Source organism: Urocitellus parryii, chromosome 9 (assembly GCF_045843805.1).
Source record: "Urocitellus parryii isolate mUroPar1 chromosome 9, mUroPar1.hap1, whole genome shotgun sequence".
Taxonomy (NCBI): Eukaryota; Metazoa; Chordata; class Mammalia; order Rodentia; family Sciuridae; genus Urocitellus; species Urocitellus parryii.
The window spans coordinates 116258800-116275497 of NC_135539.1; the positions used below are offsets into that span (position 1 = coordinate 116258800).

Below are 16698 nucleotides of genomic sequence, written 5' to 3' on the forward strand. Positions count from 1 at the left end.
AAGGGTAGCCACCTGGAGGATTTCTTGAGTGTGGCAAAAGAGGTGGGGTGGGAGAATGGGATACTCTTCAAAGAGAAGGTTGGAAAGGAAGAATGGAGGGTGGGAGGATGCTGTCGCTTGTCGAGCAAATGCAGATCTCGGGCAGACGCACGCAGGCGCACCGACATGACTGGCTTTTGCGTGTGCAGTCTGGGTGGCTTCTATAAAGAAGCTAGCATCCTGGTGGTGACACTTCTTGAGCACACACAGGCAGGGGCTGATGAACCAGTCACCTGGTGGACGCGGACGTGATGAGACAGCAGGACAGGGGTGGCGGAGACAGAAGGGGATGAGTGAGCTGGGGGCAGGCTGGTGACAAAGGGACAGGTTAAAGGCAGTTAGGGCTCAAGCGGAAGGGTCCAGGAAAACACAGGACTCTGCATAAAGAGGCTGAGGGCTGCTGAGTCCAGGGGCCATGTCTCTGTCACCAGAAGGGGAGAGCCCTGAGACAAGACCTGTGTGTCCCAGTCTGGCTAGTGGATGCCTCAGTGCAGAGCCGTCTTCCTCATCAGGACAGGCAGTGCCTGAGGGCCAGGTCTCCCACCTTAGGCTCAGGTGGGGTCCCCTGAGGGCAGGAGCCATGTCCCTTTCCTCTACCACCCAGCATAAAGGGGCAACTAGATAACAACAAAATGACAATGCCAAAATCTCCTGAATGGGCTGCTTTTCAATGAGCTCAGGCTCGTGCTCAGTGCATTACAAGCATTATCTCATTTAATCACCATAGCAATCCTGTAAGGTAGATTGGGGCTACACCTCTGGCCCTTATAACTTAGAGGGTTATTGAACCCATTTAACAGATGAGGAAAGTGAAGCTCTGAGAAATTTAATGGCCCAGGGTCTCAAAGCTAGTTAATACAGAACAAAGATTGGAATTCAGGTCTGTTCTGACCCCATATAGCCTGTGCATTTGGCCATTATATTCTGTGTTCTCCCTCCCAAGATCCCAAAAGAACAAGAGCAGTGACTTGGATTGCTGCAAACAGCTTGAGTTGAGAGGCTGAGAACTTTACAACTGTGATCCAGTGATACAATTTCAAGGGGAAACCCAATCTCTGCAGAGTGTGGGAAGATGGCAAGAATCCATCCTCTGCCCAGGCACAGGCTGGGCTCCTCCAGCTCAGAAGCGGGGCTAGATCCTCTGTGGCTGGTTTCTTCCCATCTGCCATTGGACACCCCACCCACTAAGGCAAAGCCAGGGGCCCTCCCTCCAGCCCCACACCCTGACTGTAACCCTAGCCCCAGCCTCATGCTTGCAGGAAATAAGGGGTCTGCACCAAGCCCATCCACCTGTTCCCCCATGAGAGAAGGAAAGCCAGGATGTCTTGGCATTGGTCCTCCCCAGATGTCTTCCCAGCTGTGTGATAACAGGCCACTGGGGTGGATTTTATGTCTCAGTCTTGAGAAGAGCCTACTAAGACCATCAAGGGGGTTGTTCCCATCACCCACTGGAGCAGCAGACAAGACCACAGTAAAGCCGTGGATCAGGCCCGAGTGCCCATCCCTACCCAGAAATGAGGACGTTGCCAGTTTTCACCCTGATCTAGCTGGGAACCAGGCTTGTTAAGGGCTGGGAATGAGAAATAAACTTGAACCAAAAGTTCTGTCCCTTGACAATCTTCCACACACCATGGTCTGCACACTTTTTTCATAGTTTCTGCTATTTTCTTTTCATTGTATGTAAATAACCCCTGGGCTGACATGTAACCCTAAAAAACCTTCAGCAGAACAAATTTCCTCTCTCCTCCCGATGGGTCCATCAGAGCATCCTCCCGGTCCCCTTGGGTAAACTGGGTGATTTATTGGACAGAGGAGGCACAGAACTGTGGGCCTCCTTGTTCTGCCAGGTGGATGGACCAGGGGCAGAAGAAGTCAGCCTGTGGTACAAAAGGAGATGAATCAGATGCGTAGGGAAAAACCAAAGAGCAAAAGCTAATATGCCAAAGAGGTGAAGATGCTCAATAAAAATTAGCTCCTTTCCCCTAGAAACCTGTGTGATTCCTGAACTCCAGCCCTGTAAAATAACTCGGTGTCCTATGATGAACTTTTTTTCTTTTGTGTGTGTGTATGTGTGAGTGTCAAAGCTGGCCCCAGGGCTGGGGATGTGGTTCAAGCGGTAATGCACTCGCCTGGCATGCGCGGGGCGCTGGGTTTGATCCTCAGCACCACATAAAATAAAATAAAGATGCTGTGTCCACCGAAAACTGAAAAATAAATATTAAAAAATTCTCTTTCTCAAAAAAAAAAAAAAGCTGGCCAATAGGGTTCAAAATACATATCTAAGAGTCTGAACAAGATATCAGAGCTGAATTGAAATAGGGTCAATGACCAGAGCTAAGCTGTGAATGAAATCCACTGGGATTACTGGTCACCACTGATGGGGGTTGGAACAGCCACAGTGGTTAGGAGGAGGAAGGACAAGATGACTTCAGGCCTGTGGGGAAGATGGGAAGGGAACTTCTTATTGATCACTATGGTGTGTCAGGTGTTGTATTCCTATTCTTCTATGGGATCCTCACAATTATCCACAGTGCAGTTAGCCCCAATCTACAGATGAGACATAGGGTCAAACAGGGCCACAGCCAGCCAATGAGTGAGCGTTAGTTTGTATAGCTCTTCATATGCATGACTCCACCTATCACCCCAGATAATCAGGGACCCAGAGACGCATGGGGCTCCAGGCCAAGGGCAGATTCCAAAGTCTTGGTACACATCCATCCCCTGTAGCAGACATGCTGGCCATTCTGGAACCACCAGAAAGGTTCCCAGGGTGGAAACATGCATGCAAATGGTGTGAAAGTATATCAGCCACAGACCCCACAAAATGTCACCAGCCTTGCAGTAGGTTACCCAAGTGGGTCCTAGGAATGTGCTAGGCTCCCAGTTCCCAGAGCCACAAAATTCTAACAGGAGACCTCAGCACGGGACCCCCACCCCCTGTTTATAATAAAGGGTCCGGGTAGCTGCCCAGGAGGGTTTGCCATGACTGAGGGACACTACAAGGCCAGCTCTCTCCATGTGTGGGCAGTATGACCCACTGGTTAAGGAAGCAGGTGCTCCAGGCCAGCTGTCATACCCAGGCCCCTACACTTCCTGGCTGTGTGACCTTGGGGAAGTTACTTCATCTCTCAGTTTCCTCACTGGTAAAATGGGGGAGGGGATAGTATCTAATTCTGTTGTTCTAGCAATTAAATGAATTATCTGGTGCATAACACAAAAAATGATAAATAACGTAAGTCTCGGATATTCCATGAAGCCAACATCTCCCTTAGATGCAACTTCAGGGAAAATCTAGAAATCAGGGGCTGCTGACAGAGGGGGAGTAGGAGGGAAAGCGAAAGGGTAACTGGTCCCAGAAATGGCAGAGGGGCTGACATCTGCAGCACCAGCCATGTGCCAGCCTTCTCCCATGTGAGGTCATGTCCAGTCCTTGCAGATCTGGAAGCTGGTGCGTCTAATCTCTATTTTACCAATAAGGAGGCTGAGGATCCGGCAGTTAAGTGGCTTACTCAAGATCCACAGTTAGTGAGCGACAGATTCGGGATTCACAGTCAGGGAACGAGAGGAACAGTCGGCCCTACGCTGACACTCCAGGCTCCCACTCTCCCTGACCTCGAGTCACCCTCATTCAGGCCACCTTGGTTACCATCTTCTTTTGCGTCCACCTGGGAAACCTCTGAGAGCCTTTCTGCCGCTCCAGGTCTCTGCTGTGTCCAGCACGAGCCATGACTGGGCCAGAATTTCCCACCTGTGCTTCCCACAGTGGACAGGGACAGCTTGGGGAGCAGGGTCCCTGGCAAATAGTCAGCACTGAGGAACGTTTGCAGAGGGCAGGAGAGAACTGATTCGTTTAGACCTGGGCTCTCAGGACCACGGCAAGCCTGGCTGAGCCTAAGTTCTAGAACATGGAGAGAGCAAGGGCTTTCCTTCTCTCATACTGTCTCATGCAAGAGACAGTGTAGCCTAGTGGCTCGATCAGGATGCTGATTCAAGCCTTGTTCAAATGCTGGTACAGAGCTGTGGGCATCTTTGTTCTGCCACGTAGATCAGGGGCAGAAGTCAGTTCATGGTGACACTTGTCACGTGATTTGGGGCAAGCTGCTTGGCATTCCTTAGGCTCCAATCAGTTTTCTTGTATCTAAATCTTGTATTAGAGTGGGGTTACCAGCCAGAAGAAATGCACCAGTAGGGCCACCCGGTTATTAAATACTGTGAACACTCTTTTACAGTAGGTAGGTGCATGCTTCTTTGAGCTCTCCCCTTGCCACTTGGGTCACCTGGGGCCTTGCTCTAGAACACCACAGTCCACCAATCACACTATTTTTTTTTTAATACTGTGGATTAAACTGAGGGGTGCTTAACCATTAAGCCACATCCCCAGCCCTTATTCTATATTTTGTTTAGAGACAGGGTCTCACTAAGTTGCTTAGGACCTCGCTAAGTTGCTGAGGCTGGCTTTGAACTCAAGATCCTCCTGCCTCAGCCTCCCAACACAGGTACAACACCTGATATAGTAGGACCCTCCCTCCCAGGGTGGAATCCAGCATTACAGCCTCCCAAGGTTGTTAAATATTTCACATGTGACCCTTGAATAATATCTCATTATGAGGACCACATGGGATTATACAAACCAAGCATCCAATGCAAACTGTGAGTGCTCAATAAATATTAGTCACTATTGTGACTGATCTCCGGGCTGTGAGCATTAAATGGTGGCCCTGGGACCTGAGGATGAAGGTGCAGGACTTATCCACAAACTGCACAGCCTCGATTAGAGTCTCAGGGTTGAGTGTTTTCTTCCAGGAAGCCCAAACTCCTCAGCCAGACCCTTGCTCCCCAACTTCCTGTCCTTTCAGGAGGACTTCCTGGATTGAACAAGTAATTTAAGAGCTAAAATGTGGCTCCCACACTTCTTGTGTCTGCTTCAAAATTGCAAGTAAGCCAGGTGCAGTGGCACATGCCTGTAATCCCAGCAGCTCAGGAGGCTGAGGCAGGAGGATCGAGAATTCAAAGCAAAAGTGAGGTGCTAAGCAACTCAGCAAGACTGTATTATAACTAAAATACAAAATAGGGCTGGGGATGTGGCTTAGTGGTCAAGTACACCTGAAACTAAGAGAGGGTTGAGGGACCTCTTAAAGGCCTGGGGTGCCCAGCAGGCCTCCCTCCTTGGAGGCCTGCTCCTGGGAGTCCAGTGGATCCCTTGATGTCGGCAGCAGGAGCAGCACCAGCCTCCCATGCTGTCTGTTAAGCAAAGAGCAAATGCCACTGGCTGGGTGATGTCAGGCAGCACAGGGACTGGGCCCCGTTCCTGCAGCTGAGGAAGGCCACCCCTCATTGGTGCTGCTGTGCACTGTGGCAGAAGGAGCAGTAGCGGCGCTGGCTGCAGGGCTCCCTGCCCTGGACAGGCGTTGCTGCTTTCCCTGTTATCCACTCCCTCTCCCCAGACCTGGACACTGTGTCATCATCATCCAGGTCCCGTGGAAACATTAGAACAGTGGGGCAGTAGGGAGCGGGGCCCCAACTGCAATCCCAGCTATTCAAGAGGCTGAGGAAGGATCCTGAGTTTGAGACCAGCTTGAGTAATTCAGCAAGACCCAGTCTCAAAGTAAAAATTTTAAAGTGCTGGGGATGTAGCTCAGTGGTGAGCACTCCTGGGTTCAATCCCCTGTACCAAATACTAATAATAATAAAATTAAATAAAGACAATAGGACAGTGCCTACACCCTGTAGCAAACTCTGAACCTGCCCCCTGTGGACACCTTCTGGGGACACCTAGACTCCATAATAAAATCAAATCCTCTATGGCAAACACACTGGTTCCTATAACAACAGAACCTCATGATAAAACCTGGCATGGCAACTGGAATAACCTAGTGGCATCCCAAAGGAACAGAGGCAGAGGAAAGCTTGAGCTTAGGGTAAGAGCACCCCCAATCCCTTTGGGCCCTCCTGCCCAGGGTGGTCTCCTTCCTCTGCTCCCTGAAACGCCATCTGCTCTGAGGGCTCCTAGCCAGCCACACCCCAGCCTGCCTTCCTCCATCCTTCAAACAAAATCTGAAGTGCCTGTCCCCAGTGCCAAGACCCGATTCCCTTCAACCGCTCCCCAACTTCCTCTTCTTTCAGGAAGACTTCTCGCATTGAACAAATAATTTAGGAGCTAAAATGTGGCTCCCACACTACTTGAGTCTGCTTCAAAATTGCAAGCAAGCTAGGTGCAGTGGCTCATGCCTGTAATCCCAGCAGCTCAGGAGGCTGAGGCAGGAGGACTGCAAATTCAAAGCAAAAGTGAGGTGCTAAGCAACTCAGCAAGACTTGGTCTATAAGTAAAATACAAAATAGGGCTGGGGATGTGGCTTAGTGGTCAAGTGCCCCTGAGTTTAATCTCCAGTAACCACCTTCCCCACCCCCAAAATTGCAAGCAATTGAACAATTCCACTGCCTAGTCCCAAATTGGCTTCACATCTGGGTTCTGCTATGTCTGGGTCATGCGTGGTGGGCTGCAGGTCTGTCTTCAGCAGGGCACTTGCAGAGCTAAAGCAGTGGAGGACCAATCCCCGGTCAGGGAAGAACACTGTATCTTGGGCAGAGAGTCTCATCAGAGCTGCTGCTAATGAGGGGGAATCTTGGAGCACAGAGGTGTCCTCTCCCTAGGGACCTCCATGGGCACACGGCAGGGGCTGCAAGAGCCATTTTCCCTGCAGTGAAGAGATGTGGAACCACAGGCTGGCTTAGCTCTTCACTCAGCCACTGCTCCAAGGAGGGAGGAGACCCAGGACTGTTGGGTAAACCCTCATTGTGTTCCTCCATTCAACTGTCTGCCCAGAGCCACGACCCTCTCCAGCCTGCCTTTGCAGTCTTGTCTCTTCTGCTGCCTTCCAGCCTTACTGCCTATCATGAAGCCCCCACATTTATCTCCTCCTTTCCTTTTCCAGGCCCTTCCATCTCTGCTGCCACAATCTCATGCTCCTTTTAACACTTTTTCAAAAATATGTTAATCCTGGGGGGAATGGGAATGGAAATCAAATTCCTTGCAAACATGATTCTGTCCAAATGTACCCAGCTACTATGCATAACTATAATGCTCTAATAAAAAAATTTTTTTTTTTTAAAAAACAAGTCAACCCTTCATCTGTGGTTGCAGCTCAGCGGTAGAGCACTTGCCTAGCATGTGTGAAGCACTGGGTTCAATTCTCAGCACCACATAACAATAAATAAATCAAATCAAGGTATTATGTCCATCTACAACTAAAAAAGGGCATTTCCAAAAGTGCCCTGCTGCACGTCTCCCACCCCCACCTGTACTCTAGCTCTAGGTGGCCTCACCCTCCTCAGTCACCTTTTCTCTTTTTCATAGCACAGGCCACATTCTACCTTGTCCGAGAATGAGCACGTCTTTTCTCCTCCTCTCACCTGTCAAACTAGCACTCTGGCCCCAAACCTTGAGCTCAGGAGCACGGTGGTTTGCCCCTACCTACTGCTTGATAAGCTGCTCCTGAATTAAATGAAATCAAACAATGTTTGGGGGAATCTTGAGGCTCCTGGGAGCACCACATCCCCAGGATTATGCTCCAATCCTGGCTCTGCTGTTCACTTGCTTTGGGCAGATTACCTAAATTTCAGTGCCTCGGTTTCTTCAATTATAATTGGAAGCATGGGATTACTGTGAGCATTAAGTTGCTTAGGATACATAAGGAATAAGTACAATGCCTCGCCAGGTGTAGTGACACACACCTGTAATCCCTGCAACTCAGGAGGCTGACGCAGGAGGATTGCAAGTTCAAGGTCAGCCTCAGCAACTTAGTGAGGCCTTAGCAATGGAGTGAGACCCAGTCTCAAAATTAAAAAAATAAAATAAAATAAAATAAAAGGGCTGCGATGTGGTTCAAGTGGTAAAGTGCCCTTGGATTCAATCCCCAGTGCCAAAACAATACAAGACAAACAGAATGAAACATTGCCTCTGGTATGCCAAGTGATTGGTAAATAATAGTATTAGATTATTGTAGAGATTTTTTTCTGTGTGGGGGGAGGCAGAAGAATTGGGTACCAGTGCTCCTAGGAGGCCATCCTCAGTTGTTGGGTATCAGAATCCTATGCCCCACAGCACTTCAGGGACTCTGCAGAGAGAAGGCGGAGCCTCCTAGCTGGTTGTCGGCATACCCCTAAAGGCAGGACGTGTTTAGGGTCACCAAGGGCAGGAAGAGTCTATATCTTTAGAGTCCAGGGAGTAACCAGCACTTATAGTGCTTTTCTGGGAAAGGAGCCAGAAGTCTGAGCCTCTGCAGCCTCTTCCTGGTCTGTTTGGGGGAAGTTGTTCCACCATGGCTGTATTTCAGACTCTTTTAAACCTGTCCAGTTCTTGTACACACACACACACACACACACACACACACACACACACACACACACGTAAGCGCACCTTTAGTATGTGCATATGTGCTGGAAGCCAGTGAGTGTGCAAGTGTTTACCTGCACTGATCCATGTGAACACACACCATCCACTGCACACCCTGTGTTCACATCCTGACACCCAAACTCACGCAAGCTGCAGGGGTTTCTGCCGCATGCTATACAACCTAGTCGCCCAGTTGCTCCTACCACACCTGCCCGAGTCCAACTCTGTCAGCCTTCCTATCCCTCCACTCAGCCCAGGATTATAGCTTACAACCCCGGCTCTCCATGGAAACACCTGGAGCTTATGACATCCAACCTCTTAGACCAGATTACATCAATCAATAGTCAGGCCCCAGAAGGACAGCCCTCGGACAACTCTAGGACCCCACAGGGACCAGTGGCAGGAGTATCCACAGCACTTCCAGGCTTGGACCTGCCCTTGTTCTTGGTTTCCACATCCCCCCAAGTCATAGAAGTTAGTACCCTGAGAAGCCCAGAGGAAGAGCTGCCACCCAGAAATTAGAAGACGCTGGAGGAAACGCCCACTCCAGTGGCCCTGAAATGTATCATTGAGATGTCTAAAATAGATGCTGATGGCTCAGGGCACGGGTCCACCCTGGCCCAGCCCTGGCTGCCGTGCTGAGGTTTGGCTGGAGTTGAGTTGGAGAAGAACAGGATGTCAAACTCAAGTGTACGACAGCGTTGACAGCAAGCGCCTGGAACCTAGAACCAAAGCCCTTAGGGGTGAACCTGTGACCTGCAGATGGGCCACGCTCCACCCTCTCCCTCCCTGGCTCAGCACGCGACTAGGCTCCCACCCTTGCAATTTGTACTTACATATGCCACAGTCATAAAATCTCAGCCAAAAAGTTGCATATAAAAGATGATAAGCCTCCCAGCCAACCCTGCTTATCTCAGCTGTGCCCACACTGAACAGCCACCCTGGACACACCCTGGGTTGGCACAACTCTACTCTTGGCTCAGCCTCTGTTGGGAGATATAAACAGTTCCTGGGCATCTTCTTGGTCTGTGCCCTCATCTCTGCTGCTCAGAAGGAAACAGAAACTATTTTCATTGAAGGAGGTGGAACCGATCCCAGGAGGTCCCTGGGATCCTGCTTCCCAGGCCCCAATGTGGGGGAAGGTGTAGGAGGTGGTGTCTGCTTCAGGGCTGGCCCAGCTCTCAAGGGTCTCCTATCAGAGGGCGCCTGCCCACGCAGGGTAGTGAGCTGGGCCTGGCCCCTGGCCCTTCCTGTGCATGAGAGGGAAGGCTGCAGGCTTCCAGGACATCAAAAACATCTGGGTAATCCAAACAAGGTGTGGAGGGAGGTCAGCCAGTGCAAATGAGAAACATGTGGCTCCATTTCCCTCTGCTGGCTGCCTAGCACAGGGTTTCCAGGCTGAGAGAGAAGGCTGTGAGGAACACAGCTTCCGGGTTGGGCCAGGAGAAAATGCAGCCAGGTGCTGTGGGTCCCCAGCGGGAAGCCACCCTGAGATGCAGACATTATGAGGAGGTGGGAATGTGATCCAGCTGAGGGGGCTGGACTTCACTGGGCCTGAGAACCAGGTCAGGCTCCTCCCCCCATCAGGTCTCATTAAAAAAAAAAAAAAGACAAATGAAAGAAAATGAAGGGAGAGGTATAAGGAGAAAAGATAAGATAGAGCTTGCATAAGTATCTGACTTCAAATATAAGAAATCTAAAATGCAGACTAAATTAATCTGTAAAGATCCAGAGAGCAATTCTGGACCACGGGTGGAAATTATTAGGAAACAGAATCTTGGTTCAACAGAAAAAAAAAAAGAGCTTTCTCATAATGAATGCTTTTCAGGAAAATAAGGTAGTGAGTCCTCTGTCACTAGGAGTGTGTAAACAGAACACCCACCTGCCTATGATGGGATTAGTTTCAGCTTAAGTGGGTGGCTCAACCAGACAATTTCTATTCTGTGGTTCTATGAAATCCCAGGGAAGGCTGAGGGAGGTGCAGTGCTCTGCAGAGAGGAGGGGACTTCTCTCTCACGGGTTGTCCAGGGAGACACTGCAGTGTGCTGCAGCGGTGGCTGGTGGAGCAGCAGGATGCTGAGCTGCAGTTAAGGTCCCTGAGGCCTCTGCTCAATGCAGGACAGGTTCTCCTTCGAGCCCATTGAAGCCACCTGCACCTTGAGCCTTGGGTCAGAGGCTGCCAGGTGTGGGTGTGGGTGTGGAGGGACAGCTGCAGGCAAGGGCAAGACTGGAGGTTAGCAAGCAGAAGAGGATGCCCAGGTAGGGGCCAGGTAGGGGACAGGCAGGAGGTGGGTGGTGGTAGCTCCAAAAACAGATAGGGCAGGCGGGTGAGGAGGACTGGAACAAGAGGGAAGTGTCAGGAAACACCCAAGGGTTCCTGGTGACTTGGCTCTGTTATGTATTCATTCCAGGTCTAGAAGGGGCCGGTGGTCTGGGGACAGAGCCATCAGTAAAGGGCATCTCCCTGAATTGGTTTATGCTTTGGGGAATGACAGCAGCTTTGGACACGTCTGTTCAATCTGGACCTTCTCCCCAGAATGGAGGGTCTGCCCCCTACTCATCCTCCCATGTGTCACTCTCAGAAGCAGAGCCTGGGCTGCCTGGGAATGGCAGCTTTGGAGGAGGCAATCTGAAGAAGCCAAGGCCCAGAGCAGAGGAGCAGGACCTCTTGGCCACCTCTTGGGTGAGGGCCCAAGCCTGGCCCTGGAAGAAAACATCCTGACAAGGTAGAAAAAGAAATGCTCTCAGCACCAAACTTGAGGAAGGAGGGAGGCCTCACAGCTGCACGGATCTGCACCAATTCCTGATTCATACAGTCCCGGCTCACCTGCAGGAAACACCAGAGCATTCTCCAGCACCACTACTGCTGCCCAGGGGAGGGGCAGAAGTGAGCTTTGTCACACTCTCCTGCCAGGCCTTGGGGAAGCCCTGGAAGCATCTGAAATGGCTCTGGGTGGAGCCTCTGACACCGAGGTGCATGGTGAATTTGCACACACACCTGTCTGCTCTCAGCAGCCATTCTTTGGAGAATTAACAACATCTCTTCTACCCACCTGCCCCCTAAAGAACTGAATATGAAGGACATTTCATCCCTCCACGACTCACAGCATCCAAGAGCACATTTTCTGGAGTAACTCTCTCCTTCTGCCCACCCCCCCACAAAAAAACCCATGGCAACCAAGTGGCTTAGAAATGGGTAGCTTCCTGCCTTTCTTCCTCAATCCTATTTGTCCTGTGCTTCTGAGGACCTAAATGTTGTCATGGTAACCCTGGGGTGGGTGCCAGACACCTTCTGTGGGGAGGTACAACTAGGAACTCCAAGTTCCTAGGCTCTTTCACACCTAACCTTGGGCAGTCTTAACTGCTCCACCTTGTCCCTTTTTCTAGGAGGACAAAATGGAGAAACGCTGAACTTTTCGGGGAGTCCACAGACAGATTTCACTTGAGATCCTTGGGGCCTGGGCCCATGAGGAGGAAGAGTGTGGTCTGGGGACGTTTCTTTGTGCACTAATTCAGCTGTGCACTAATCTAAGTTCTCTTGAAGCCACCTAGGACATTTTCAAGGTTTAATCGCCACCGCCCCCCCATCCCTAAAGGGTATGATTGAGCCAAGCGAGGCTCTCTTTCACTCGCAAATGGGGAAACTGAGTCCCAGAAGAGAACTGAGAGCTTAAGACTTCTGGACAGGCAAATGTGGAATGCAGCTTCCTGCCCTGCCCTAGATGCAGGCCTGGTGGCCTTCTGGGAGACAAATTGCCTGATGTGTAAGATCGGCCAGGTTCCAAAGGCATCTGATTTCCTGGAATTGGTCTCTTCTCTCTGGGATCTACCCCTCAGTCTTCTTAGTTTCTACAGTTCCCCAGGGGGACCCTGGTTACTTGGCAGCTTCCAAGGCTGGAGAAGGGACAGGGAACCTGTTTAGACCATCTGGGCCCCAGCTGATTTCTGGAAAGAGGATGATCAGGTTTCACTGTTTTCCCCTTTATTCCAGAAAGGCTCTTGTTTGGGGTTACCTCACCTCCCCACACCCTCTGCCTCAGAAATTGGATCTAGGTACCTTCTTAGGTCTGAGATAGTCTCAGGGAATGAGCATAACCTGACACTGAGACTCATGGGTGGGGAAAAATACCCTTATCTCCAGCAACAGGGAAATAGCCATTCCCTCCAGAGGCCACATTGCCCTCCAACAAGGGCCTATCCCCACACTGGGAACACCCTCACAGGCCCTGCAAGGTTCATTGGGTATACTGTCCCCTTCACCCTCATCTGATCAGTCCATCCTCCAGGTCCACCTTCACACAGAAGTTGGCCTGGAGTTACCAGCTGCACCCATAGCTGATGCCAAGCACAGTTCTAGGGCCTGGGCCCATACCCTACCTCTTAGCTGATGACAGTCCAGCAAGCTCCTCAGACTTTCCACCCCTGAATCTCCACCTGTGAGAGAAGCCCCTCAGCTCTCCATGGGGTCATCAGGACAACTTTGGTGGCCCATGCACAGCACACATAAGGGACTACAGTTCAGCTTCCCCTGCCACCCTCAACCAGCTCTAGGCCTATTTGTTAGGGTTTCCATGGTTACCCCTTTTGAGAAGCAATTAACAGCCCAGCTCCTGGGGGTAGTGTTGGGACTGCCAGGTCTAGGAAGGGCCAGATCAGCTAAGCCAACCAAACAGGGGAAGCCCTGACCTTGGAAGTGGATTTGTGCCTTCTGCTATTCCATGCCCCTATCCACTTCCCCTGCCCAAATCACAGTGAAGGTCCGCCCCCCCCCTCCTTTTAGTCCTTCAGGCAACATTCATCCCAGTCAGCCTGGTGCCTCCTTCTCAAGCTTCAGTCACAATTGGATTATCACTTCCTTAGAGAGGCCTCAGCAGGCCTGCCCAGTATCTCTCCAGCACACAATCCAGTTTCATCTTCTCCACCGCCTGGAATTATTTTATTCATTAGCGACTATCTTGTCCCATTGCAAGCTCCTTGAGGGCAGGGCCTCCGGCCGACTCAGCAGGCAGTGAGCACAGGTGGCAATTTCTCTTTTCAGGGTGAGGCTGCCTTGTCACTGATGCACCCCCACCCCCCACCTCTACTCCTCCCTGATGAGGCCTGAGCTTTCAGGGGCTCTCCAGGGACAAGACTGCTCTTCCCCTTTTGCCCTTGCCCAGTTTCCTGATTGCCTCTGTAAAACCCATCTGCAGCCTCCTCCGAGAGGATCCATTCTCAGAAAGGCCAAATCCTTGTCCCTGGTCAAGGGATCCTTATCCTGGCCCACACTGGAGTTGGGGGGGGGCAGGAGTGGGGGCAGGAAACCTGCAGCAGGCCAAACCCATCTCCCTCAGCTTCTCATTCTCCTGGGCAGCCAGGCAAGTTCTTCCTTCCATCCATCCATCCATCCATCCATCCATCCATCCATCCATCCATCCCCACCGGCCCGCCCATCACTCGACTCCGCCCCTTCACACGCGCACAGACACGCCCCTTCCCAGCCCCCAGCGGGGCAGCCACCCTGCAGGGTACCGGGGAAGGGTCCCTAGGCGCCGGGGCCTGAGGATCCACTTTCTAGGCACAGCAACAAGTCTGTTCAACCAAGGCAGTTAGCCTGGGCTCCAGGCCTTGCCGCCGTCCGCGCGTGGCCCCAGCACCGCCCATATGGGCTCCCAAGGCACCGCAGCCTTGTGTCCTGCACATCCTGGATCTGTCCCTCTGTGAGGGCACCGGCCCTAGGGAAAGCAAGAGCACTTCCCTGGCCCGCTCCGGGTTTTTTTGCATGAACTCTTCAGGCTCAGAGAACAATGGAGCAGCTCTCTGAGCTTCCTCCACTCCAGCAAGCTTTGTTCTTCCCTTCCCGCCTGCTTCCATTAGCCAAAGGGCAAAGGCTGCCCTGTCAAACAGAGGTCTGGGTGCAAAAGCCTAGACCTTCCACTAAACGACCTGGGGTGGGAGTGGGGGTAGGGTCTGGAGCTAGAGTCTGGGCTGAGGTATAGGAGGCGCATCCAGATGCGCGCAGCTGGCTGTCCGCCTGCCCCTTGGCCCCAGACACTTCTCCTTGCCAGAACCCCCACACCCGGGAAATCCGACTCGCGCTCCCACCCGGGATCCAGAGGAAGTGGAGCCTCAGCTCTGCTTTAGGGCCAACAGGCCTTCACATCTGCTCTCCTCACATCTGTCCTCTAGATCTAGGCTCTCCCTGGACGCTTCCCTACCAGTGCTGGATGCTATCTGGCACAGTGCAGACCACTCCACAGCTGTAGTCTCCACCAGCCCCAGATATTGTCTCTTTAGGATTCTGGACTTTAAAATTCGAGGAAAACAATGGAAACCAATGGGCTTATGTCTGAGAATCTAAGTCCTTCACCCCATTGTCAGGGTTCACCTCCCGCAGGCCAGAGTAGGGCCTGGACTCCAGCCAGGTAACATCTTTAAGACGTACTTTGTGCACATCTAGAGGTGGGTCTGCACATCTGGGCTCAATACCCCCTCTAATCTGACCGGTGATCAGGAGAGCCCTACGGAGCTGGGGCAAGGGAGGAAGCTCCGACCGTCCCCACCTCGCTGGCACCTTCCCCTGCAGCTGGCCAGAAGAGCGCCAGGGGCGGGGTGGGGCGGGGCGGCAGGACTTACCCAGCATCTGGCTGAAGAGCAGCTGCTCCAGGTCGCCCAGCACAGTTACCACGAGCTCGGGGTCCACCTTGAGGAAAGCGCGCTCCTCCTGGCCCTTGGCGGAGGGCACAGGCCCAGAACCCTTTTGCGCCTTGGCCTTGCTGGAGAGCAACTCATCATCCGATTTGCCGTCGTCGCTGACCGCCGCCTCTGGCGCCTTGCTGAGCGGCTTGACCTCCGCATAAGGTCCGCGTGGGATCCGGCTGGGTTTTCCCAGGCTGGGCGCTAGAGGAGCTAGGGGGGTCTTGGCGCCGCCCGCCGGGCCGCCTTTGGCCTGGAAGAGTGAATGCTCAGACTTGGACAGCGTCTTGGACATCAGCGGAGTCTCACGGCCCTTGGACCCCATCTTGCCTAAACCCTTGGGTGCCTTGGCCATATCGTCGCTCCACTCCGGCTCATAGAGCTGCAGCTTCTTCTCTGAGTCTGTGAGGAACGAGAGGTTGGTGAGCGACTTCTGTTTGCGCAGGTTGGAGGCCGGTGGACCGCCGGGAACACGGCTGTCCACGCTACCGGACTTGAAGACCTTCAGCTCAGCAGCGCTGGCCTTGGCCATGCTGCCACCGCCGCCCGGCGCCTTGGCGCGCTTGGGCAGCATGCCTCTGCCGTCCGCCGCTGCCGCCTTCCTGCCGGCTCCTCGCGGCTCGTCCGTGCCCTCGTCGCCGCCGCCGCTCAGCTCCACCTCGGGCTGCACGCTCTTGACGCTGCTGCCCAGCATTCTGCCCGCGAGGAGCGCATGGACGATCCGCGCGTCTGCAGGCACGGGGCGGGGGGAGGGGCGGGGGCGCAGGGAGGAGGAGGCGGCAGAAGAGGAGGGGGAGGGAAAGGACGGAAGAAACCGAGGAAGAAGGGAAGAGGAAGGGGGAGGGAGCAAGGGAGGAGTGGGGCAGGCGAGCGGAGGGACCGGGGAAAGAAACGCGGGGAAGGGAGACCAGGAAAAGGAAAGAGCAGGGAAACCGTGAAGCGATGGGGCGGGGTCGGAGGAAAAGGGGGCGGGGCGGGAAAAATACAAATTAAAAAATTTAAATCAGTCTAAGAAAAGATGGAAACCCCGCTGCTCCATCGAAGCCTGGAGCAGGATCGTGGCCGCCCTGGCCGGCCTGTCAGTCCCGCGGGCAGTGCACTGCCCGGCAGCGCCCTCGCCGCACTCCGCCCGCCTTGCTCCAGTAGAGGCTGCAGGCTGCAGCTCCGAGCCCGGGAAGGAGGGGAGGCGAAGGCGGGGAGCAAACTGGAGGAGGGGAGGAGTGAGCGCGAAGGGAGGGAGGTGGGGGAGAGAGAATGTGTCTATTTCTGGCTCGGGAGGGGGAGGTATCTGCAAGCAGGCGCTCCAGGGGCGGATGAGTGGGGGGTAGGGGGCACATAAAGGATCCCACTAGGTTTTCTTCTCGCTTTCCGCGCCGCCGTGGCAAGGCAGGTTCTTGGAGGGCACTGGTGGTCTCCTGCCGCATCCGGAAGAAAGGATTAATTGAGGAAATGTGGGGGTGCAGGTAAAAGGGACTGAAGAGGGCAGCTCGGGATAAAAGGGCAGAGAGTGGGACCTGAAAAGACATTGGGAAGGTCCCTGCCCCCTACCCAAACCATCCTTGGTTTTCCCACAGGAAATTCCCATCCTACCT

General features: G+C 53.0%; 1 protein-coding gene across 2 annotated transcripts in view; it reads right to left on the bottom strand.

Moving 5' to 3' along the window:
• Positions 1–16698, bottom strand: part of Nav1 (neuron navigator 1) — a 249895-nt gene that overhangs the window by 136705 nt on the left and 96492 nt on the right. For both annotated transcript variants that reach the window (XM_077802994.1, XM_026397163.2), the window contains exon 4: positions 15047–15835. In XM_077802994.1, the coding sequence (XP_077659120.1) occupies positions 15047–15835 (789 nt within the window). The remainder of the gene's footprint in view (positions 1–15046; positions 15836–16698) is intronic.